The 24065-nt window shown below is 37.9% G+C and overlaps 5 protein-coding genes across 6 annotated transcripts; 3 read left to right on the forward strand and 2 right to left on the reverse strand.

Moving 5' to 3' along the window:
- The first annotated feature begins 455 nt into the window (after positions 1 to 455).
- On the forward strand, positions 456 to 3999 carry LOC137734114 (peptidyl-prolyl cis-trans isomerase FKBP53). 2 transcript variants are annotated; one of them, XM_068473398.2, is made up of 11 exons: positions 456 to 584; positions 776 to 849; positions 981 to 1216; positions 1310 to 1449; positions 1848 to 2193; positions 2375 to 2497; positions 2897 to 3176; positions 3250 to 3334; positions 3418 to 3459; positions 3556 to 3604; positions 3721 to 3999. In XM_068473398.2, the coding sequence occupies exons 1-11, from the start codon at positions 572 to 574 to the stop codon at positions 3797 to 3799; spliced, it is 1467 nt and encodes a 488-aa protein (XP_068329499.2). In that variant the 5' UTR covers positions 456 to 571; the 3' UTR covers positions 3800 to 3999. The 2 variants fall into 2 exon arrangements, with proteins under 2 accessions (XP_068329499.2, XP_068329500.2); XM_068473399.2 differs by having other exon boundaries at positions 2912 to 3176.
- A 455-nt stretch (positions 4000 to 4454) lies between these two features.
- Positions 4455 to 6130, forward strand: LOC137734748 (putative rRNA-processing protein EBP2 homolog). The gene is made up of 2 exons (XM_068474025.2): positions 4455 to 4593; positions 5050 to 6130. Exon 2 carries the CDS (start codon positions 5059 to 5061, stop codon positions 5950 to 5952), a length of 894 nt encoding a protein of 297 aa, XP_068330126.2. The 5' UTR covers positions 4455 to 4593; positions 5050 to 5058; the 3' UTR covers positions 5953 to 6130.
- Positions 6131 to 6838: 708 nt separating this feature from the next.
- On the forward strand, positions 6839 to 7701 carry LOC148695999 (uncharacterized). The gene has a single exon (XM_088698022.1). The coding sequence runs from the start codon at positions 7055 to 7057 to the stop codon at positions 7487 to 7489; it is 435 nt and encodes a 144-aa protein (XP_088554148.1). The 5' UTR covers positions 6839 to 7054; the 3' UTR covers positions 7490 to 7701.
- A 3926-nt stretch (positions 7702 to 11627) lies between these two features.
- LOC137734506 (uncharacterized) lies at positions 11628 to 11978 on the reverse strand. Its single transcript, XM_068473756.2, has one exon. It carries the CDS (start codon positions 11976 to 11978, stop codon positions 11628 to 11630), a length of 351 nt encoding a protein of 116 aa, XP_068329857.2.
- A 1449-nt stretch (positions 11979 to 13427) lies between these two features.
- LOC137735615 (AT-hook motif nuclear-localized protein 7) lies at positions 13428 to 23537 on the reverse strand. Its single transcript, XM_068475061.2, has 5 exons — positions 22614 to 23537; positions 16075 to 16142; positions 15647 to 15778; positions 14168 to 14329; positions 13428 to 14015 (listed from the first exon to the last, which is right to left on the reverse strand). Exons 1-5 carry the CDS (start codon positions 22981 to 22983, stop codon positions 13719 to 13721), a joined length of 1029 nt encoding a protein of 342 aa, XP_068331162.2. The 5' UTR covers positions 22984 to 23537; the 3' UTR covers positions 13428 to 13718.
- Between the last annotated feature and the right edge of the window lie 528 nt (positions 23538 to 24065).

Consider the following 24065-nt stretch of genomic DNA (forward strand, 5'->3'; position numbering starts at 1 on the left):
TTGTTCTGTAGCATCATTTTCACATTATTTAGCTAATATAATTCATCTTTGCAAATGCTGAATTGCCCTGATAATTAAGACTTCCTCTTAAACTTATTCTATCCCAAATTCAAACTCTTCATCTTTCCCTTCGATTGATGTAGTTTATAATAATTTGTCCACCAAATTGTACTCGATCGCCAGCCCAAAAAAAAACCACCGGCCCAAAAGTGTGCAAATGGGCTCAGAGGGAGCCCACTTACAAAGCCCGCACATTTCGTCAATTTTGGCGTACTGGGCCCATTTCTCAATCCATTACATTTCCCTTTATTTTATTTTTTCACCTAATCAACCCAAACACCAAAAACAAGAAAAAGACAAAAGCCTTCGGTTGCGTTGGGGTTTAAATGTTAATTTCGCGCGTGAAGCCTCCTCACGCCACGTGGTTATTATAGTACCTGTTGCATACAATAACCGTGCTACAGCAAGTAATCCAAACTCGAGGCGAGAATTAGGGTTTTAAGAGCCGCGTGAGGCTTTTGCCAGGGTTTTAGCTCGGAGCGTCGCTGTGCGAGCCAACGATACCGGAGCGATGGTCTTCTGGGGTCAGTATTCTCTCTCATCAATAATTATTTAATTTCATTTATTTTTGATGCAGTAATTGTTCACAATATTTCTTGAATTCGGAAGAAAATATAGCGAAAATTCTACGATTTCTCAGAAAACCGAAAGGTTTGATAGTCTGGGGAACTTTGAGAAATTATTTATTTATTTTTGGTTGAATGTTAAATTGTAGGAATTGAAATAAAACCAGGCAGATCGTTTGGGTATCAATCGGATGAATTCGAAGGAAAGCTTCACATTACTCAGGTAATTTTCCTTAATTTTTTTTTTCTGAACCTTTTGATTGCTTAGAGCACTCTGGTTTTTTTAAGAAACCGTTGCGAATTGGGTGTGGTAGGATGGTGAATTTTCTTGTTGACGTTGTGTTGATAAATCAGGCGACTTTAGGCCTCGGTGAATCGAAGGAGAGGTGTATAGTTCAGTGTTCCATTGGAAGTTACATTTCAGTCTTTGTGTGTTCTTTGTTACCAAATAAGAATGAATCGGTCCCCTTGGATCTTGAATTTGAGCCGGTTGATGGTTTGGTGACCTTCTCGGTGATTGGAACCCGAAGCATCCACCTCTCTGGTTACCAAGTGGATGAGAGCGAAGATGAAGGAGATGACTATAGATCGTATGTGCTAATTAATTTCACTTTTTGTGAGTTTGTTTTTGTAAGATTTTTATCTTTTTAACGGTAATTTTTATCTCTCTACAACAATTAAAGGGATTCTTTTCGGGAGAATATTGCCGAGACCGAGTCAGAGTCAGAGTCTTCAGAATACGATAATGATGATGATAATGTTGATTTTATTGATGACGAAGATTTTGACATGTACACGCCCTCACCTGTTCCCAATAGTGGAGGTAAATTGGCATATCGGAAACCTATTAAACGTATTTTTTATGATTACTTGGAATAGATCTTTCGTGAATTTCGTGACTGGTTTTTCATATTGGATCTGATATGAGACAAAGCATAAACATAGTAAAACTTTCCATGCTGAAAGTTTGATTAACTTCATGCTGTTAAATTTCAGCTAGATCTTAATCTTCTTTATATTTTGGCGTACTCCAAAGTCCAAACCATTGTTTGGCATTATGTTATACTTAAGTATGGTTGTCTTGTTTAATGAAGTTGTATTCCGCTGCTGGTAAATGCAGCTGTGATTTATTCATGATTGTCACTTTTTCAGCTGTGATTTATTCATTATTATGCTGCTATGTAGTGCCTGACTCGGTGTTTTCTTTGGCTTAAATCTTAGTTGTAATTGAGGAGATAGAGGACGATGAGAAACCTGCTAATGGAAACAGTCAGTCCAAACGACAAGTGAAAAAGAATCAATTGAATGACTCTGAAAAGAACACAAATTCTCAGCATCAAATTGTTGTCAAGAAAAATGCTGGTGTCACTGTTTTGGAGAGTGAAGATGAAGATGGCTTTCCAATATCCACTAAACAGAAAACCAATATTGAGAAGCCTGAAGCAGCAACCGAACAGAAAGATAACAAAATTACTGAGAAAACCAAGAAGAAGAAAGTGAAAGATGGTGAGGCTGTTGGGTCAAAAAGGAAAGTCGAAGATGTTCACCAAGATTGTCAGCCAGAAGGGTGAGTAATTGACCATTTCAGTGGTTAGAGGTTTATCAGTTTTTAGGTTGGGTTATTCTTTGAAGCCTTTAGTTGATAATCAACAATCATTTGACAACTTTGTTTGTATTGTCTTGTTCTGTGGTGCCCGCCAAATATTCAGTTTTTGAATTTATTGAAGTGTTTCCTCAAATGATGTCAGGGAAAAGAAAAATAAGAAGAAGAAATTGAAAGAGCAAGCTAAGGAGGTAAATGCTGATGACAATGAAAAGCAACCTGAGGTTTTGAAGAGCCAAGAGCATGAACAAAAGCTATCTAATAAGAAGTGAGATCTGCTACATCATCTTTTCGTTATTTTACATAGTACATTTATGTTGTGTTTTCATTGAGACATGCAGAGAAATTACCCCTGCCCCTCTAATGTATAGATTGTAAGATGGATTTGAATGCAACGGGCTTCAGTAATGCGGAATAGAACAAATACACGTTGGCTTTATGAATCTTTTTCTGTCTGAAACTTGAGCCTTTTTTTATTTAATAATAAATTAAAATTATATTATGGCCAACTTAATATATATTTTGCTAAGAATTCCTGTCATATTAGTAATTTGTACCCAAGAGGTTGAATGGTTGGCATGATAACAATTTCACTAATGGCTTAGATTTGTCGTTCACTATTATTTCTCATACATTTGCTTTGTTGTTTTTACACTGGGTAAAATAGTATGTTCATACACAGGAGCTCTGATGTCGAAAATAATTCTATTCCTGGTGACAATCTCACCGAGGGGAAAAAGAAGAAGAAAAAGAAGAAGAAAGCCCAGGAGAGTGAAATAAAAACGGACACGGATGAAACTGCTGGCAACATGGAAGATCAGAACGAACCTGCTTTGGAGCAGACCAGTGGCAAGCGATCTAAGGGGAAAACCTTTCCAAATGGATTGGTTGTCGAGGAGCTAGCTATGGGAAAACCTGATGGCAAAAAAGCTTCTTCAGGAAAAAAGGCAAGGATTTAGCCTTTCAGCATGTTTACATTTACCCTCTAAAGGATTCATGATGCTAATATTTGTTGTTCAGGTCAGTGTTCGGTACATTGGCAAGCTAAAGAATGGCAACATATTTGACTCCAATGTGGGAGGGCCACCTTTCAAGTTTCGCTTAGGTACGTTAATGCCATTTTACAGGAATCAAGAAATAACTCTACTTCACTATGAGTGTGGCCTCATTGTTTTTCCGGTTGTGCAGGTCTTGGACAAGTTATAGCAGGATGGGATGTTGGGGTTAACGGTAATTTTCTGAGATGTTCAAATCTTTCTTAAATCTAATCTACAACCTATACTAAGCAGTCGTTGCATCTTTTAATGCGGATCTACCTTTCTCCAGGTATGCGTGTCGGGGACAAAAGAAGACTCACTATTCCACCAGAAATGGGGTATGCCATGATCATAACCGTATCTTCCCATGAAACTGGGGGACCTAAAACCAGTTGAGCTGTTGTCCTTTCTCCCATTTCCGCAAAGCTTATTTTTGTGTTTCCTTTGGATGCAGTTATGGAAATAAACGTGCCGGTAAAATACCACCAAACTCATGGCTTGTGTTTGATGTTGAGCTGCTCGATGTGAATTGATTCAGCTGTGGAGATGCTCCGTCGGCCTCTAACTTTGAAGTTCGTGTTCTGCTCGGAAAATCAGCCGTGGGGATGCTCCGTCCGCATCCAATTTTGACTTAAAAGGATAATGTAGCTTATTTTTTCCTTCATTTCTCCATAAGAACCTGGTTTTGATCAAAACTTCAAATTAATACTTTTAGTGACGAAATTTTCCCCAATTTATTTGTACATTTTTGCACTTCATCTTCGCTTTTCATTAATCTTTCCTATTTAATAAAAATCTCTGTTGATAAAAAGAGGATGGAAAAACCATTTTGACCCTATCAACAAGGCAAAAACAAAAATAAATGTCACGGGCAATATAATTTTGCTCTTTTTTTTCTCTCCCTCACAAGCTAGTAATCCCATTTCTCACCGCCATCTCTCTTCCATTTTTTCTGCTATAAAAAATTAAAAATTAAACTCTAAAAGGATTAAAAGTGTTTTCTGAAAAAAGAATTCTTGTAAGAAGCACTTAAAATCTTTTTTTTTTAAGGATTCATTTGCATTGCTTTTACTAAAAACTAGTCAATGAATCCGAAAAACAAATAATAAATATCTTAATCTGAATAAACAGAAGCATTCCCCACATCCGAGGTCAAGACACCCAACAAACAAGAAGGAAAAACTGGAATGTTAAAGGCCCAAGCCCACCAGCTTTGAGCCCAAATTTAAAGCCCTTAAGCCAGGTCCTAAAACCCCCTTCTTTGCGTCGACCAACACCATTGGAAGAATTAGGGTTTTATCGAGGTTTCAGAGGCCACGGCGGAAAGGTAATATTTTTCGCACTCAGCTTCCTAAATTCCAATCTTAAAGCAAATCGGATTTGAGCTCTATACTCTCATCATCCTCCTTCGATTTAGCTGTATTATTATCTGGGTTATGAGTTCTGAGTTCTTATTTTTCCCATTTTCTGTTTGGTTGCCGAGAAAATTTGTCTAAGAAGTATCCCATTTTTGTTGTATTCAATTTTCCTGAAATCCCAATTATATGTTTCTAGGGTTTGAATATGCTGTTCATAGGTTGTAGTGCGATAATATGATTTTTGAGGTTTGATTGAGTTTAGCTGGAAATAATACAATTTTATCGGTATTTGGAATGCTTCTGTGTTTATTCAGATTAGGATATGTATTATTGTTAGGAATTCATTATTTGTTTTTCGGAATTCATTGATCGGTTTTTGTACATTTTGCTCATTAGTATGTGGGAATTGTGTTTCTTTTTAATAGGTTTACTAAATGGGTGTGTCCAATAAAGAGTCCCGGTTGTTGAGCGAGGATTCGATGGAAGAGGATGATTTCCAAGATGTTGGGTCTGGGTCAGAATCGGAGGCAGAATCTGAAGAGGAGGGAGATGTGAAATTGGATGAACCGTCGAAGAAGGCCATATACAACAGAGATGGTATAATGGATAAACTTGGTGATATAAGCTGGCCGGAGAATGCAGGATGGGTGCACAAACTCTCTGTTGACATTGATCAAGAGCAAAAGGTGGACGTGAATGATGACTTGACTCGAGAGCTTGCCTTTTACACACAGGCTTTAGAGGGAACGAGGAAGGCCTTCGAGAAGCTTCAGTCAATGGGGCTTCCTTTTCTGAGGCCCGAGGACTACTATGCAGAGATGGTGAAGTCAGATTCCCATATGGAGAGAGTGAAGAGCCGGCTTTTGGTAGAGAAGAAGAAGATCGAGGAAGCAGATGAGAGAAGGAAAGCGAGGGAGTCCAAGAAACTATCTAAAGAGATTCAGGCTCAGAAGTTGAAAGAGAGAGCTAAGCAGAAAAAGGAGGACATAGAATCTGTGAAGAAGTGGAGGAAGCAGAGGCAGCAGAGTGGGTTTGCCGGGGGTGACAAAGGCAGTGAGTTGGATTTGGCATTCGAGGATGGGAAACCATTCGAGAGGTCAAATAAGAAGAGGCCATTTGTGGCTCCAGGAGATCGGTCTGGAGGGAAGGCAAGACAAGGTGGGAAGCCGACGGGAAAAAAACCAAAGAAGAGGGAAATTAAGGATTCCAAGTTTGGATACGGGGGGAGGAAAGGTTCCAAGAAGCAAAATATGGCAGAAACAACTAACGATTTGAGGGGATTCAACAAAGATAGTCTCACATCAGGAAATAAGAAAAGGAAGAGGTGATAGCGTCTTATGACTTTTTTTTTTGTTCTACTCTCGTGTTCCGGCAAGGGCTTGCCTGTGTAGCCTATTGATTTTTGCCGGTGATTCTGATACATGTGAACTTTTAAGTTTTGTTCTGCTTTGCTTTAGTATCTTATGTAGTAATATTTATTGCTGATGGAATGTTTTACTTATCTGACACTTGTGTTCATCCGTTCCTACTCGTACGAAATTTTTGCAGTATTCATGCGTTGTAAATGGTCTGTACTTCGTATTCTATTAGCCAGATTCAGACCAGCAGGTCTGGTGATTCCTGCTCTTTGATGCCCTCGGTAATTTTTAGTTCTCGTGTTAAAAACAGAGGCAGTCTCGACATTATACTTGGTGCCCCGGACTTTGAGGCTGCCCGGGATGTAGGAGCGAGCTTCGGCTGACGGAGACGGACGGGAGATTGGAAAATTATCTTGTTGGTAATAGAAAGTTCATAATTTTATGAAGGGCGACAGTTGGTGCGTGGGTTAAGGAAGAAAATCCGTTTTTACTGCAACGTTTTACAATGCAACTTTATGTCTTTTTCTTAAGGCGGCGATTTTGGCACTCTTAATTTAGCTTCTCCAAATCAATCTTAAATTTGGACCCTCGAATCTTAAATTTCGCAGTCGGACCATCGAATCTTAAATTTGAAGTGCGAAAATCATTACCCTTTCTCGTCTATGATGTCATTTTTCGATGACATGGAGTCCATGAGAAAACCCAAGGAAGTTCCATGTGAGGTTCTTGGGAGGTACCTGTGGTCTTTGAATAAACAAAACGACCGAAGACCCACAAAACGGCAAGTTGAGAAGTTTCATCCCAAATTTACTATTAATTTTTTTTAATCATTTGATTTAAAATATATAATATATGTCATTTTCTCGGTTAGCTTTCACACAACTCACCATCTACTCCTTCAACATGTTCCCCTACAAAAAGCTTGTCACAGACACTTCTTTCAATCCCCTCCACACCACACCAGTGCTTATAAATACCTTCATTTCCTTCCTTTAACACCACCATAAACCCACCTTCCCTTGTGCTCGTCGAGAGTTATCCAGTCCAATCCAATCCTACCCGTTCTTTGACCATGTTGGATTCTACATTGGACTTGCTCACTCAGGCTGCTTCCAACTCTCTATATGTTTTCTGCTTCTGCAACTTGATCATATTCATGATCCTCGTTGGTTCGAAACCCTGCTGTTACGTTGATCAAGAAAGTGTCTCAACGGTCACCAGCAGCTCCAAAACCAGAATCTCAAATGATCATAAACAAGCTGAAGATGATAAATGTGAGCAGGAGGGTACTATGATCAAATCACCAATTGTTTTTGGCCAAGTGGCGAATCTCGAGGAAGAACTTGCCACTGCCGGAGAAGACAATGGCAGCGGCGATCATCACAATGAAAGCAAGGAGTGTGACAATGAAGATGAGCTGAGAAGAAGAGTGGAGGAATTCATTGAAAAAGTTAACAGAGGATGGAAGGCAGAGTTGTTGAGAACCTCACATTTAAATTTAATCTAAGCATCGGATATTTGTATTAGTTTGGTTTTAGTGGTAGAAACAGCTTATTTGCAAAGTAAAGGTAAGACTGTATACGATAAACGTTCCTTTGACCTTTGCAAAGCTGGAAGCCTTGTTGAATTGGAGTCGCCTTTTTTTTAAAGTTTGGTTTTAGTGATCAAGCTTAAAATTTGTACATTTGTAACTCTAATCTGATTTACTGAGGAAACTTTAAATGCTTTTGCTACATTTTCTCCCGTCTAGTCTTAGTACTACCGGTTTTAAGAATGAGCGATTCCATTTCTGCGACTCTAATTTTAATTGTTTGAAATTCATCTGCAACTACAATCGTTTGTGAACGGAGAACAAGTTGGTAAGAAAAAGCCTCTTTAGGGTTTGAATGTTTCGAATATTTTAAAACACAGAAAATGCATTTGATTCTCGTCTCACATCACATGGATAAAGAGAGGAAAAAAAGTGCTTGAAAAAGTTACAAAAGGGCATGTTCGTTTGTAACTTGCATATGATATAAGATGTTGAACTTTTTCTTATCTTCTCTCTTTTGCATTTTGGGTCGTCATTCAACTTTTCATCACTTACCACCTGGCAATAACATTCTCATAAAGCGTTTATCGTCCTTTATCTCAAAATTAATTAAAGTTCAAGATCGAGCATTCATGCTATATTTTCGTCGAAACGTGGGATACAAACAACAATAAAGTCTTATCACATTAAATAGAGTCGGTTGTATGAATTCTAGAACGTCTTGTGCTTGATTTTGTGTAATATCTTCTATTAGTTCCAAGTACTTCATATATTTTCTTATAGTATCTTTCAATGTCTTTATAGGTCTTCATCTACTCTTTTTGCCTTGAATCTTCATCCCATAGTCGTATCTTCTAACCGAAGCATTTGTAGGTTTTCAGTTCACGTGTCCAAACCATCTTAACTGATTTCATCTCATCTTATCTTCGATTGCAATCACTCCTATTTTATCTCAAATATGCTCGTTCTTAATTATATTATCTCTTATGTGCCTATACATCCAACAAATCATTCTCATATTCGCTTCACTCATTATTTTTCAACGTGGGATACCCCTTCCAAATTATGTTGCCAATTTTAAGAAAGCTGTCGATTTGAAGGCCAGGTCAATGTCGTTGAAGCACTTTCGAAGCAAGTTGGTAATTAAAGATATGAATATACAACCGTTACCACCAACCTTTAAATATGATTTAATTTAGACTATTCTTATTAGTCTCTTTCACATAATCAACTAATGTTGTATTTTGTCAACATCTTGCTAAGTCAATTTTAAGGGGTCAATTATTATTATTACGTGAAATAGACTAGCTGATAGTTTTTCTATTGCAGTTCACCTTTTTAAAGTCTGAAAAAACTATGCATTTCAATTTAAAAAGAATCATTTAAATATTGATACAAATGTCATAATTTAATCAAGACATGTACATGTACTTCATTTTTGCAAAAGAAAAGAGACCAATTAGGGTTTTTTCTTTTGAGTAAATTGTAGCAATGATTCTTCAACTTTAACTCAATTAGAGCAATGATCCCTCAACTAAAAATTCATTACCATTGGTTCCTCAACTCATCAAAACGTGCAGCTATAGTCTCTCAATCCATTACCAATGGTCACTCAATTTTAATCAAACTGGAGAACTGGTTCCTTAACTTTAACCAAATTGGAGAAATAGTCTCTCAACTTTGACCCAATTGTAGCAATGGTCTTTTCAACATAACTCATTTTAACAAAATTTTGATGAAGTTGACGAAAATGACCATAACTACATATTTTGATGAGTTGAGGGACCAATGGTAATAGATTTTTAGTTGAGAGACTATTGCTCTAATTTGACTAAAATTGAGAAATCATTGTTACAATTTACTTTTTTCTTTTACACGGATATATATATATATATATATTTTTTTAAATTATTGTAATAGATAGAGAGCGGGAATACTGACTTGGGTGCAAAGAGTAGATACAATGTTTTGAACAACTGTCCTATGCACATATAACAACTTACTCTTGGTCAAGTAATACTTTCAATATTGAAAGAACCGAATTTTTCGGCTTGTGTTGATTTAAAGAAAAAGGCCAAAAGAAAACAGAAGACAACAAAGTTCCATAAATCCAGGAATAGTGATGTGGATGTGATGACGTGAGAGGGAAGGAAAAGGAGAGGATGAGAAGGATCCATGTGAGGTTCTTGTTTGGTACAATAGTCTTTTCAATAAACTAATGAAGAAAGAGGCCGCTTCTCATAAAAAATAATAATAATAAAATAATAAAAAATAATAATAATAAATGAAGAAAGAGGCCCTACAATATAGAGAAAATTTTCAATAAATCAGAAACACAGTTTAAAAAAAAAAATCACTAAACTAATGAAGAAAGAGGCCGCTTCTAAAACAAAGAAAAAAAGAAGAAGAAAGAGACCCTACAATATAGAGAAATTTTTCAATAGGTCATAAACACAGTTTTTTTTTTTAAAAAAAAAAAAAAAAGAAAGAAGAAAGAGGCCCTACAATATAGAGAAATTTTTCAATAGGTCAGAAACACGGTTTTGGTATGTCACGTGTTATAATACAAGTAGTTGGATACTTGAAAAAATAAAATCAATCATTTGTATTATGACACTTGGTGTACCATACCCTGTTTCGACACATTAAACAATCTCTACATAATATGGTTGAGAATAAGCTTTCACTATACAGAACATCATATCCTCCTCTCAGACCATCTCCAACCGAAAGGTCCAGATGGCCGAAAAATGTCGAAAAACGTCTCCAACCGAGGGCTAGGTCAGAGGGCTCGTGGGCCTTACGAAATTTGAAAGGGCCAAAGGGCTAACCTGTTGGCCCAATCCAGCCAGCCAGCCAGCTAGCTCCGGGCTGGGCCAGAAATCATAGCATTTATGTCGGATATAACCGACATGAATATATTTATGTTAAATATATTCCTATCGGTTATATCCAACATAAATGCTAAGCCAAATTTCAAATGCAATGGCTAGCTGACGTCAGCTAGTCGTTATTTTTTATTTATTTATTTATTTTACAATTTTATTTTATTTTATTTTTTTCCTATAACTTTAAATTATATTTTTTCCTATAACTTCATATAACTTCTATTTTACAAAATTTGTTTCATATATATTTTTTTAAATTCTATTTTTTTTCCTAGAACTTCTATTTTACAAAATTTGTTTCATATTTTTTTTTTTAAATTCTATTTTTTCCTATAACTTTCTAAGTCATTATACAACATTAAATTAAATTAAGTAACATGAAACAACATTAAATAATATGAAACAACAATAAATAACATTAACCAACATAAAAATTATACAACATAAAAAAAAACATTTAACAACATGAAACTTAAACAACATTTTCAAAAACATTTAACAACATAAAACTTAAACGCATACTCCATGCTTCTTTTGGCCCAAAGATGTACAACAAGATCTTGTTGTAGGTACTTGTTTGTGGCACGGGAACGTATCATCCTATAGCGCCTCATGTACTCATTTATAGAGATACTACTAGTTCTTGGATTGAAAGACAAATTAGGCTCATCATCTATTTTTGCACGAGCCCTTCTTGATCTATTTGGATCATTTTGGTCGTCATTGGACTTTCTATCAATATATCCATCTCGCTCATCCTCCACAATCATGTTGTGTAATCTCTCAACATCTTTCCAGTATACCTCTTGGTGTAAGGTAAAACACTTTTCGGCATCATTTTTAGGGTTTGGAATTGCTTGGACAAGTGTCACCTACTTTGGGTAGATGCCATCTGCCAAGTAATATCCCATATTGCATTGACGGCCGTTAATGTAGTAGTCAAGTTGAGGTGATTTACCTTCCGTCAAGTTATTGAAGAAGGGTGAACGCCGAAGAACTGTAATGTCATTTTGGGATCCAGGGACTTCAAAGAAAGCATGCCAGATCCATGTGTCATACGAGGAAACCGCTTCTAACACAATAGTTGACTTTCTCGACCTTCTGCTAAAGCCTCATTGCCATCCGGTGGGACAGTTCTTCCAATTCCAATGCATGCAGTCTAATGACCTTATCATGCCCGGAAACCCACGGTCTTTAGCTTTGTGAAGGAGCCGATCCATATATTATTAATTTGGCTTGTGGAGGTATTCCTCTTTGTAAAGCTGAACAATTGTGTTATAGAATTCAGCAAGAGTATCAAGGCATGTAGACTCAGACATACCATGGATTTCATCCATCGAATCAGCTGGAGAGCCATAGGCCATCATTCGTAGTGCAACAGTAATCTTCTGATGAAGTGAGAAACCAGAGCGGCCTACTCTGTCTAGCTTCTGTTGAAAATATGGATTGATATGATGGACATCATAAAGTACACGCTCGAAGACATGACGCCTCATCCTAATGCGACGTCTGAAATCATCTTTTGTGTACACCGAGTTGGGGTTGAAGTAGTTGTTCATCAAATTGACATGCGTCATCGCTCTGTTTTATGGTTTGTAAGAGCGACCAGCAACAGAGCCACCACATTGAGGTTGTTCCTCAGTTGGTTGACACACCATGGCCGCAGCCATGGCTGCCATATATTGTTTGTTGCGTTATGCTTCATCTTCTTCATCAGACTCCTCATCTTCTCGTCTCATCTGTGCCCATTTTTCTTCCAATTCGGAATTGGATGAGGACCCCCAATTGGAATTCGAAGAGGATCCAAACTTGGAATTCATTGTAAACTTGAATTGAAAGAAATTGAATTAAAAGAGATTGAATTGAAAGAGATTGAAATGAAATAGATTCAATTCAAAGGTGTGTCAATTATAGCCCAATATCCAACCTATTTATAGCAAAAAAAAATTCAAATCAAACGGCTAGCTGACATCATATAGCCGTTGGATTTGAATTTTTTTGGGCCAAAATTTGTAAAAAAATATTAAAAAATTCTCATTTTTTTTTCCTATAAATTTAAATTGTTGTAGTTTTTAAATTTAATTTGTAGTTTTTAAATTTAAGTTGTAATTTTTAAATTTAAATAATAAATTATGTTTGGCCTTATGGCTTTTTGGCTCTTGGTTGGAAACCGTTTTTTGTGACAGGACTAAAACGAGCCCTATGGCCATTTGGCCCTCGGTTGGAGATGGAGACAAATATGACCATATATTGTTCGTTAAAATATTAATATCTTGGAGGACCAGAAGGTTCGTTTGAACCCTCTGGCCAGCCTTCGGTTAGAAATGGTCTCATCTTCTGCTACATAAATAAAGCTTTCCACCCTCGCCCTTCCTCCATCGATACAAGCTTGCTTTTAAATCTCTCTCACACATACCTTCATAATGCTTGGTTCCACGCTAGAATTAATCACACAGGCAGCTTCCAACTCCGTGTTCATCTTCTGCATCTGCAACTTGATCATAGTCATTATCCTCGTGGGATCAAAACCCGTCTCCAACAACGATGAACGAAGCAAAATTCGCATCACAAAGCCCGCCAGCAACCGTGCGGACGATGAACAAGACATGGAGGCCAAACACGTGTGGAAGGAGAAGAATGGCTTTATACAGGTCAGTGAATTAGTGTACAATGAACAGAACGCATCAGCCGACGATGGTAAATTCAGCAGCACCGATGGAGACAGCGACGATGATGAAACTGACACTGACGACGAGCTGAGGACGAGAGCAGAAGAGTTTATAGAAAAGGTTAGTAAGGCATGGAAGGCAGAAGTACTGAGAACTTCATGCGTATTCTAGGCAGCAATCTTGTGGTGCAGTAATGAAACTCTACTGTAGCAATGTAAAGAAAAATCATTCAAAGAGAATGTACTATAAGAAAAAAGCACTTACGCTCATAAGCGCTTTTGAATGTTTAAGCACTTAAAGTTCGTAAGCAAAGAGTCACAACATCCATTCATATTCCAACATTCAGATAATAACAACTTGAAGAGATAAATGACGAGTCATGTTTTTCATATATCTAAAAATGCTACATCATACAACACTAGAAATACAGGAATACAACTGCCACGTACTTGACGAGCCTGATCACGATCAGACTGACCTAAAACCTAATAAAAAAGACTACCAAATCGGGGTTAAAACGAACACGAGGTACGTTAAGCCTAGTTTGTCCTTCATAAAATAGTCAGACAAGGTTGAGAAAGCCTAGATGTCACTGAGTCTGAACAATACAATTAAGATACAACCGTCACACGAAAGGAAAAAGCATGATCAATAAGAAACTTCACAGTTTGCTTGACCAGAGCCTTTAGATTCCTCTTCCAACAACAATGATTTACTCTCAGAAGCTGAGTTCTTGTAGCTTTGCACGGGATTCAGAGAATTAGAATGATCTCCGTGGAAGGAAGGAGCCATCAGAATGGGCTTTACTCCGCCATAGACCTTCATTTCTTCACCAGACACAGCATTGACAATGATAGGGACAATTGACGATGATACAGGCTCGATTCTCTGCTTCTTCGGCTTCTGTTCCAGCTGGTGACCTTGCAGAAAACTGCCCACCACAACCTGATGCAGTCAAAACAGTTCGGAGGAAAAGCATTAATTACAGAATTCGTGTTTAGAGAGTAAACTACATTGGCACAACCAATTTCTAACAAATATCGAAGTACTAGATTATTGATGGTCAAAATTACTATATAATTGTATAATGATGTTACCTGCACGGGGCCAGCAGCGATCAGCATACCAGCAAGTCCACCCCCAACCACTCTACCGTCTGGACCTGCCAAAGCAACACTCATGCCACCGGATCTGCTCTTTGTTCCTGCATTCTCAGTTGGTATATACGATCCCGACAAGGAAAGTATCTCAAAGCGGCCCTGTAAAATCACCAAAAAGAATTTGAGATGTTCTCCTGAGCAACCATGACGTATATACTGTCTTTTCTTCAAGAAAGAGAACTTCCATGATCATAAAGAAAATACAACTGAAGGTTCTGTTCTTATATATAGAGTGATTTTAATCAAAACACGGCAAGCACGAGACCGATTATGTAATAAGAAATTTTATTTGAATCTATATAACCTCTTTCTATACCCAATTTAAAATTTAAATGTTAATTGTCTTTTTTATCCTATTGTATAATTACCATCAAGTACAACATGAAATTAATAATAAAACTTAAATTTATCAACAAACACACACCGTATAATTAAACCTACCATCACTCCTTGTTTATCCTACATTCATTTGAGTTCAAACCCTAATAGCTGTTGCAGACACCAAATTTCTTGGATGCTAAACCCTTTCTATGGGTAGAAGTATTGATAAATTGTTTGGCATATTAGAAAGAAAAAACTGTATCTTTGGTATTACAATTTGTTGCTGTGCTAGTCTGTCCTCCCATATTAAGCAAGCATTAGTTACCGTGCTCTCTGACCTTTCATGATTAAGTTGTTAGCCCATGAAAATTGAGGCCTTTGTTTTACTAGGAAGATTATATGAAAAAGATCAAATAAGATGCACGCATAAGAGATGCCATAGTGCTGCAAAAAAGCTCCAGTTGGAAATTTGAAACTTCATGAAAAAATTAAATAAGATGCAGTGAAGCAATTGGTAGGAAAATTCAGAGAAAAATTTCAAAAAGCTGTGTCACTAAAGAGCTAAAAGCTAAGAGGAGTCAAGGGACTAAAAGCTCTGTTTCAAAGAGCTCAAGGTGGGAGGGGAGAAAAAGGACCGAAAAGATTTTTGATCTCGAGTTTCCTTGAAAACACAACCTTTGAAGTATCTTCTTATGCTCAAGAAAATCTATTATTCCTACATGCAAATAAAACCACAGGGAGATGAATATAGAGAAAACAAGAAATTTAAAAGTGTTAGGTTTTAAGAAGATTCATAAACAAGTAGAAACTTCACCAAATTATTTAGTTTGGGATTTTATTTTTTAAATGGGTGTAAAAATAAATCTACATTTTGAATTGGGTTTGGGAGGGGATTTAGATAATAATTTTGGGTTTAAAGAGATATTAATTCTTTAATTAAAAATAACAAGGATTTAAAGAGTAAGTTGGGTGTAAAAAGAAGTTACATGGGTTCAAATAAAATTTCCCTTATGTAAATAGCTTGCAGCTATGAACTTACATTGATACGGTAATAACTAATAACAGATAATTTCAAAGACGGCCACAACGCCATACCTCATATGTTAAAGTACCCCCAGAAGAACTGGCCTGCCTAAGTGTAACATTTGAAATGGTGCCATTTGCAGAAAGTATGCAAATAGCTCGAGCTCCTTGTTGAGAGAATGACATGATCTTCATTGTAACATCCTGCAAGAACCAGAATTAGTATCAGAAATCAAGTAAAAGTACAACCCTGATCAAAGCAATAATACTGGAACTCATCCTTAACAAATCTTGAGATAAGGGACCCGAATCAACTTTCTAGCTTGTAATTTTGTTTGATGTTGTTATTTGCTCGTTTTTTTAAACGTCTACAAGAATAATAACTGGTTTCACGAATTCTAAGATGAAAACCTTTCGTTATCGATTAGAATAGTTGACACAACAGTTTTGTACTGACACGAATTTTTTTTTTTCACATATAACAATTTTCTGATGCATACCTCGCCAGAATGGACAGTAAGGATGTGAGGTGTAAAGTTCGCACCAACCGAGTACGCAATTTTCTCACCTACACAAAAAAAATTAAAAACCGTCAGTGAATCCCAAATCAAATGATCATTTTAAATTGGAATTTTCATAATTAAACGCCCAGAAGTATCCCAATTAGAATTCAAAATGCTAGTTTAATGATCTAATCACCAAAGCAATCAAAGAGACAAAACATTAACAAACAAGAAAAGTCTCATCTAATGAACACAATACTTGTAAACCTGAAAACGACAATGCCAGGAGATAATTTGTTAGGATAGAGGGTCAAGATGAACAAAGCCCGGAAATTGTTGCCTAGTTCACAAGACGAAAGAATTGTTGAAAAACCCCGCACACTGGACCTTGTTCTTTGATGTAACCAACGGCAATAGACTAAACTAGCAAATATAGAAAACTTAGAAACACACAAGAATTATACTGGTTCGGCAGAACTTATGCCTACGTCCAGTTGTGATTTCCCTAGGTAGAGAAATCACCGCTTCTTTGATTAATAATAGAGATTACAGAACTTATGCAAACCCTAGAACTAATCTCAAACCTCTCTGCTGTTTGGCTGTTTTTCTCTCTGCTGAAAATCAGCCTTGCCGCACCCTATTTATAGATATAGGGTTGGCTTACATGTCCTTTACAGATTATAATTCCTATTCTAAGTGGAATAGGAATTTAGACTTCCTTTCCAATTCCAAATAGACTTCTAAGAATTCTAATCTACATTGAATAAGGAAACTAAAAATTCTTTCCTAGCCCTTTTAGGAGAAGAATTGGTGCACCCTTTCCCTAAAACAATCCTAAACAGAAAAGGACACAATATTGACGAGCCAAAAACTAACAATCTCCACCTTGGTGAGTCAAACCAAGTCTTGATCGTTTGCACCCCAGAGTATCTTTGAACCTTCTTGAAGTAGCTCTGGAAAAACTTCAAGAGTCTTCACCTTGGCAACCTCCTTCTTGCCTCATTGCACCTCAGGTGAGGAGGTGCTCCACTTTAATCAATCAACGAGATTGATCAAGTTCAAACAATGCTTGAACTTCTTGGCCGGCACTATCTTTGTAAGGAAATCTGCGGCATTGTCATCCGTATGAACCTTTTCAATCCAAATTTCCTTAGACTCCACCCAATCTCTGATTCTGTGATATCTTGCTTCAATGTGCTTTGATCTTCCAGAAAAAACCTGATTCTTTGCCAAGTGAATGGCACTTTGACTATCACACTTAAGCTTCACACAATCTTGAGTGATTCCCATTTGACTTACCAAGCCACTAAGCCAAATTGCTTCCTTTCCAGCTTCGGCCAATGCAATATACTCTGCCTCTGTGGTCGATAAAGCTGTAATTGGTTGCAGTAGTGCCCTCCAACTGATTGGTCCTCCTGCGCATGTAAACACATAACCAGAAGTTGATCTTCTCTTGTCCAAGTCCCCTGCATAATCGGCATCCACATATCCTAACACCCCTGCATTTTCCTTTTGCTTCTCAAACATAATCCTTTGTCGCCAAGAACCCTTCAAATAACGCAAAATCCACTTGACTACATCCCAATGTTGCTTTCCTGGATTTGCCATGTATCTGGAAACGACACTGATTGCTTGAGCTATGTCAGGACGTGTGCATACCATTGCATACATGAGGCAGCCCACGGCATTAGCATAAGGCACCTTCTTCATTTCTTGTTGCTCTTCCTCGGACGTAGGACACTGTTGTCCACTTAACCTGAAGTGAGCTGCCAAAGGAGTCGAAACTTCCTTTGCTTCTTGCATGTTGAACTTCTCAAGGACCTTCTGAATATACTTGGCTTGTGATATCCAAATCCTTCCAGCGGTCCTATCTCTCTGAATTTCCATGCCAAGGATCTTCTGTGCGGCACCTAGATCCTTCATGTCGAACTCCTCGCTCAACATCCTTTTCAAGTCTTGAATTCTAGACTTGTCTTGACAAGCAATTAACATGTCATCCACATATAGCAATAGCAATATGATCATCCCATCTTGGAACACATGATAGTACACACAACAGTCATACAAACACCTTCTAAAATTAATTTTCAGCATGAATGAATCAAACCTCTTGTACCACTGTCTTGGAGACTGTTTCAGGCCATACAGGGACTTCCTTAGCTGACATACTAGGTTTTCTTTCCCATATTCAACAAACCCTTCTGGTTGAGCCATGAATATCGTCTCCTCTAAATCCCCATGAAGAAACGCTGTCTTCACATCCATCTGCTCAATCTCCATGTCATGCTGAGCTGCCATTGCTAAAAGCAATCGGATAGAAGTATGCTTGACTACAGGTGAAAAGATCTCATCATAATCCACCCCTTCCTTTTGTGAGTACCCCTTAGCCACGAGCCTTGCTTTGAATCTCACGGCATCTTGTTCATGTAGTCCTTCCTTTTTTCCTAAATACCCACTTGCATCCAACTAGCTTTCTGTCTTTGGGTTTAGGAACCAACTCCCAAACAGAGTTCTTGTAAAGAGACTCCATTTCCTCTGTCATAGCACTTATCCAACTATCTCGCTCATCACTTGCTATAGCTTCTCGATAAGTAGTCGGATCTCCTTGACTAATGTTAAGAGCATAATTAACTTCGTTTTGGTCAAACCCAAACCTGTCAAGTTTCTTCTTGTTCCGCTTAGGTTTGTCCAGTGCTATGCATCTTTGGAATGCAGGTGGATTGTTGGGTGGAGTTTGACTCCTTTGGGATATCTGGCGGATTGGAGTACCTTCAATCTGTCCTGTTTCTTGCTCCACCTGATTCCTAACTGGTGAATGATGCTGATGCTCTTCTTCTTCTTCTTCCTCAAAACCATCAGATTCGGCCTCTTGCTCAATTTGCTCCACCTGAGCTTCTTCTTCATCTGAACTGATTAACGGAATCTTTGTTGCTTCAATTCCAGCATCATCCTTCTTCTCCCTACTGCTCTCGACTTTATTCAGAGGCATGGTTGTCTCATCAAAGACAACATCTCGACTGACAACCTTTTTCCTGTTGTTGAAATCCCAAAGCTTGAAACCCTTCACTCCTTTCTCAAAACCTAGGAATATGCAATGTATAGACTTCGGTTTGAGCTTGGACCTTTCATCACTTGGAATATGTGCATAAGCACTACAGCCGAACACCCTGAGCTTGGAATAATCCACCGGCTTCTCAGACCATACCTCTTCTGCACTCTTAAAACCGAGAACTGTAGATGGTGATCTGTTAATCAAATAACTTGCATGATTAACAGCCTCTGCCCAAAAACTATCAGGCAATCCTGCATGAAATCGCATGCTCCTTTCTCTCTCCATGAGAGTTCTGTTCATCCTCTCAGCAGCTCCATTTTGTTGGGGATTCTTCTTTACTGTGAAGTGCCTTATGATGCCTTTCTGCTTGCAGTAATCGGTGAACTCAATACTTGTATATTCACCTCCATTGTCACTTCTCAGATACTTGATCTTTCTTCCAGTTTGATTCTCGGTTTCTGTTTTCCATTCCTTGAACTTTGCAAAAACCTCGGATTTCTGCTTCATGAAATAAATCCAAACCTTCCTAGAAAAATCATCCATGAAAGTGACAAAATACCTGGCTCCACCATTTGATTTAGTTGGAGCAGGACCCCAAACATCTGAGTGAATATAGCTGAGTTGCTCCTTACTTCGGCTATCTGCACTGCTACTTGCGAATGATACCTTTCTTTGCTTCCCAAGAACACAGTATTCACAAAAGTCCAATTTGCAAGTTGACACGCCTTCCAACAGGCCTTGCTTGTGTAATTCTTGCAATCCCTTCTGGCTTATGTGCCCGAGCCTATGATGCCATAGTTCAGTCTTGTCTTCTATACTTTGATTTACAGAAACAGCTGCTCCCCCGACTATAGTGGTCCCAATTAACTTATACAACTTATTGGGTTGTAGGTCACCCTGCATTACCACTAGCGATCCTTTGGTTACCCTGAGTCTTCCTTTTTTAGACTTGTACCCATAACCGGCCTCATCTAAAGTACCCAAGGAAATCAAATTCTTTCTTAGTCTAGGGACATACCTGACGTTCCCTAAAGCTCGTATCATCCCATCGAACATTCTGATTCGAACAGTGCCGATTCCTCTTACAGGACATGAAGAATCATCCCCCATTAAGACTTCCCCGCTGCTGACTTCTTTGAAAGTATCGAACCATTCTTTTACTGCACACATATGAAACGTGCATCCAGTATCCAAAATCCAATTGAAAGCCTTGGAGCCCGATGTTACCGAAAGAAGTTCCCCGTCACTCTCATGTTCGGTGACTGCACTAGCGGAACCTGAGCTTCCTTCCATCTTGGCTTTCTTTTCTTTCCAAATCTTGCAGTTCCTCTTCCAATGATCGGCTGAACCACATTCGAAGCAACCTTCCTTCTTTTCCTTTTTCTTCTTGGATTTTGACCTACCTCTGTTGCCAGTTTTCTCTTCTCTTGTCTTTTCCCGCCCCCTCTCCTTGCCTTTGGCATAAAGGCCTTGAGAGCTTTCAGTTATATCATCTAGTTTAGCATATGACTGAAGAGCTTGAATTACGTCTTCAAGCTTCAAGGACTCTTTTCCAAACATTAGAGTTGTTCGAAAGTGCTTGAAAGACGAAGGTAGAGACCTTAGCAGGATGATAGCCATATCATCATCTTTGTAAGTTTCTTCGACTTTCTGAAGATTAGCTATGCAATTCTGGAACCTGCATACGTGATCTTCAATATCACCTCCTTCTTCTAGTCGAAGCCCGAATAGTTCATCCTTTAGAAAAAGTTTATTGGACACGGTTTTTCCCATATAAACATTCTCCAATTTTTCCCATGCTTCCTGGGCAGACATCTTTTCGGTGATGTGTGACCGAACTGATCTTGTGAGATGGATCTCGATGGAACTCTTGGCCTTCTTGAGAACCTTATTCCATGCTGCTTCTGTCATGCTTTCCGGCTTCTTACCATCAAGTGCATCATCCAAATCCTGCTGTATCAGTACGTTCTTCATCATCCTTTGCCAGTCCGTGAAGTCATCCTTGCCGTCAAAGGGTTTTAACGCAGGTCCTTGATCCGCATCCATCTTCCCTTTTAACATCGTAGAACACCTTGATCCTAGCTCTTGATACCAATTGTTGAAAAACCCCGCACACTGGACCTTGTTCTTTGATGTAACCAACGGCAATAGACTAAACTAGCAAATATAGAAAACTTAGAAACACACAAGAATTATACTGGTTCGGCAGAACTTATGCCTACGTCCAGTTGTGATTTCCCTAGGTAGAGAAATCACCGCTTCTTTGATTAATAATAGAGATTACAGAACTTATGCAAACCCTAGAACTAATCTCAAACCTCTCTGCTGTTTGGCTGTTTTTCTCTCTGCTGAAAATCAGCCTTGCCGCACCCTATTTATAGATATAGGGTTGGCTTACATGTCCTTTACAGATTATAATTCCTATTCTAAGTGGAATAGGAATTTAGACTTCCTTTCCAATTCCAAATAGACTTCTAAGAATTCTAATCTACATTGAATAAGGAAACTAAAAATTCTTTCCTAGCCCTTTTAGGAGAAGAATTGGTGCACCCTTTCCCTAAAACAATCCTAAACAGAAAAGGACACAATATTGACGAGCCAAAAACTAACAAGAATCACCTCAAACCAAAATGATTAACTAATATTTAAAACCCCATTAATTTCATAACAAAGGTCATAGTTTACGCCTAACGGTGGCTAAAACATCAGCTCGTAATCCTCAGGAGACAGGAGCTTTGAACATAAGGTGAGGTTTCAAGAGTGGAATGGTCAGATTGAAAAGAGTGGTTAATGTCAAAACTGACCCCAAAACATATTAAAATTGTAATTAGGAGCATATAAACCAGGTGTTTATATCACAATTCCCTGCTTGTGCTTTCTAGTTTCTTCATTCTTTTTCTCTTTTCTTTCTTATCTGGTGCAAATTAGACCAGAGTCAGCAGGTGATTAAGAGGTGACCTAATTAGGCAAGTCTAATCCAGGCACGTCAGCCTAATTGGTGTACTCTACCTATTGGACAAGCTAGCTACCTCAATCATTCTCTCATTCTGTTTCCTAAAGGCAAAGAGAGTATAATATAAATTGCAGTAGCCAGCAGAAAAAATCAGTAATTCCAATCCACATAAAACACCATTTACTTCCAGATCTGACAAGGGAATCTGATCACAAAGGGTCCACTTGCAAACCAAATCCAACCAACATTCCCTTCAAATCTCACTCTAAAAACACAAATCCAATCCCAAAATTCACACACACAGCAGTAAACATGATACAATCTGTTGACGGGGATTTCTGAATCTGCATCATTACGCTCAATAAAAAAACGCTGATCCAAAAGTCCCCGTCAACAGTGTCAGAGCTACAACAACAGATCATGATCATTTCATCCCAAATGTAAAACAGTAAAAACGGTAACCAACATTAACCGAAAGTCAAAATTTTCAAAGCTTTTATTTAAAAGGGTTGTTTCGTTTCATTTCGTTACCTGAGTTCTCAAACACGTCATGCTTGTGAGACTTCTTGATCGAGTCAACGGGCTTGCCTCTGCCCCTCTTCCAGGCGGAGAACTCTCCGGTCAGCGGAATCGACGACGAAATCGGCATCGGGGACAATGCCGACGACGGGAGGGGCTTGCTGTCGGGTCCATACTTCCTAGGCCTGCCCCTCTTCTTCTTTCCATCCGTACCGATCCCGGTCAAGCTCATCGGCGACGCCGTCGGAGCTGCCGCCGTTGTGGGTCCCCCAGATGGGCTAGGGTTTTCATTTCTTGGGGCAATCCTGTAATCATCTGGAGCGTTCTCACCGCTCACTGCTACACCAGAAAACAAATTCTTGTCTTTCTCCTCCATTTGCATATGCAAATTTGCAGACACACAAAAACCACCCAAAACCCTAAAAAATCTTAAACCCTATAAACACTTGAAACCCTAGAATCTACCAATTAAAGTCTGCAACTTTAGGAAGCAAAAAAAAAAAAAAAAAAAAACCCAGAAAATAATTTAACTGAAAAACAAAAACTTGAGCAGATTCTGTTAAAGAAGGCTAGAAAGTTCCAAACTTTCAAACAATTTGGAACCCAGAAACAAAAAGTCGTCTCTAAATGCAGAAAGCTGAAGAACTCAGTGCTGCAACTCCTCCAGTTCTGAAGCTTGTCTCCACCATTGCAGAGAAAGCAGGAAGCTTCAATGGCAGAAACTGAAATTTCAGTAAAAAAATTGTAAACCAATTCAAAGAAATTACAAGGAAACAGGCAACATTGATTTCAGAAATACTTCTGAGAAATGTGAATTTAGGGTTTTGCAGGAAAAGGAGGAGAAATAAATAAAGTATAAAAATTTGGAAAATTATAAATAAAAATGAAATTGTTATAATTAAATATTGATGAAATTTAATAAAAAATTAATATTCTAATTGCAAATGCAAAGTATAAATTTTAGTTAAGAAAATGTTTCACGTCCGTCTTGGTAATTTAATAAAGGTGAATTTAATAAATGGACAATGATACTAAATTTGAATATTAAAGAAAAACAATCAAGTTTTGTTTGAGAAAAGAAAAGGGCTTTTCTATTTTTTATTACCATTTATTTATTTAAAGTTGTATAAATAAATATTTCTCTCAAAGCTGTAAAGCTAACGTTAAGAGCTACACCAATTTTCCAACTACTGACAACTCCTTTGTCTTTTCAGAAAATTAAACTTTGACTGGAAGATTTTAATTTGAACTAAACACCCTTTTAGTTTGAGGTATCTACTGTTAATGCCATTTGTAAATAAAATATGCCCTTTAAAAAAATACAACCAAAATCAAAATTTCAAGAAAAATTTGCTCTTACAAAACATAATCATTGTATATTAGTTGTCCATCTTATACAAAAACATTAATTCGTATTACATATGAGAGTTACCTCGATCAGACAGCTCAACTAAAATTTCTTTA

The sequence above is a fragment of the Pyrus communis genome, chromosome 7 (genome assembly GCF_041283825.1).
Source record: "Pyrus communis isolate YQ-2024b chromosome 7, ASM4128382v1, whole genome shotgun sequence".
NCBI classification, from domain to species: domain Eukaryota; kingdom Viridiplantae; phylum Streptophyta; class Magnoliopsida; order Rosales; family Rosaceae; genus Pyrus; species Pyrus communis.

What these genes read in the sequence shown, in the direction of transcription:
- LOC148695999 (XM_088698022.1), top strand. Translation starts at nt 7,055, where the DNA reads ATGTTGGATTCTACATTGGACTTGCTCACTCAGGCTGCTTCCAACTCT.
- LOC137734114 (XM_068473398.2), top strand. An exon ending in GAAGGAGATGACTATAGATC is followed by an intron (nt 1,217 to 1,309) that starts GTATGTGCTAAT and finishes CAACAATTAAAG; the next exon opens with GGATTCTTTTCGGGAGAATA. An exon ending in ACCTGTTCCCAATAGTGGAG is followed by an intron (nt 1,450 to 1,847) that starts GTAAATTGGCAT and finishes CTTAAATCTTAG; the next exon opens with TTGTAATTGAGGAGATAGAG.
- LOC137735615 (XM_068475061.2), bottom strand. Translation starts at nt 22,983, where the DNA reads ATGCAAATGGAGGAGAAAGACAAGAATTTGTTTTCTGGTGTAGCAGTG. An exon ending in TGACGTGTTTGAGAACTCAG is followed by an intron (nt 16,143 to 22,613) that starts GTAACGAAATGA and finishes TTTTTTGTGTAG; the next exon opens with GTGAGAAAATTGCGTACTCG. An exon ending in GGGGTACTTTAACATATGAG is followed by an intron (nt 14,330 to 15,646) that starts GTATGGCGTTGT and finishes GTGATTTTACAG; the next exon opens with GGCCGCTTTGAGATACTTTC.
- LOC137734748 (XM_068474025.2), top strand. Translation starts at nt 5,059, where the DNA reads ATGGGTGTGTCCAATAAAGAGTCCCGGTTGTTGAGCGAGGATTCGATG.
- LOC137734506 (XM_068473756.2), bottom strand. Translation starts at nt 11,978, where the DNA reads ATGACGCATGTCAATTTGATGAACAACTACTTCAACCCCAACTCGGTG.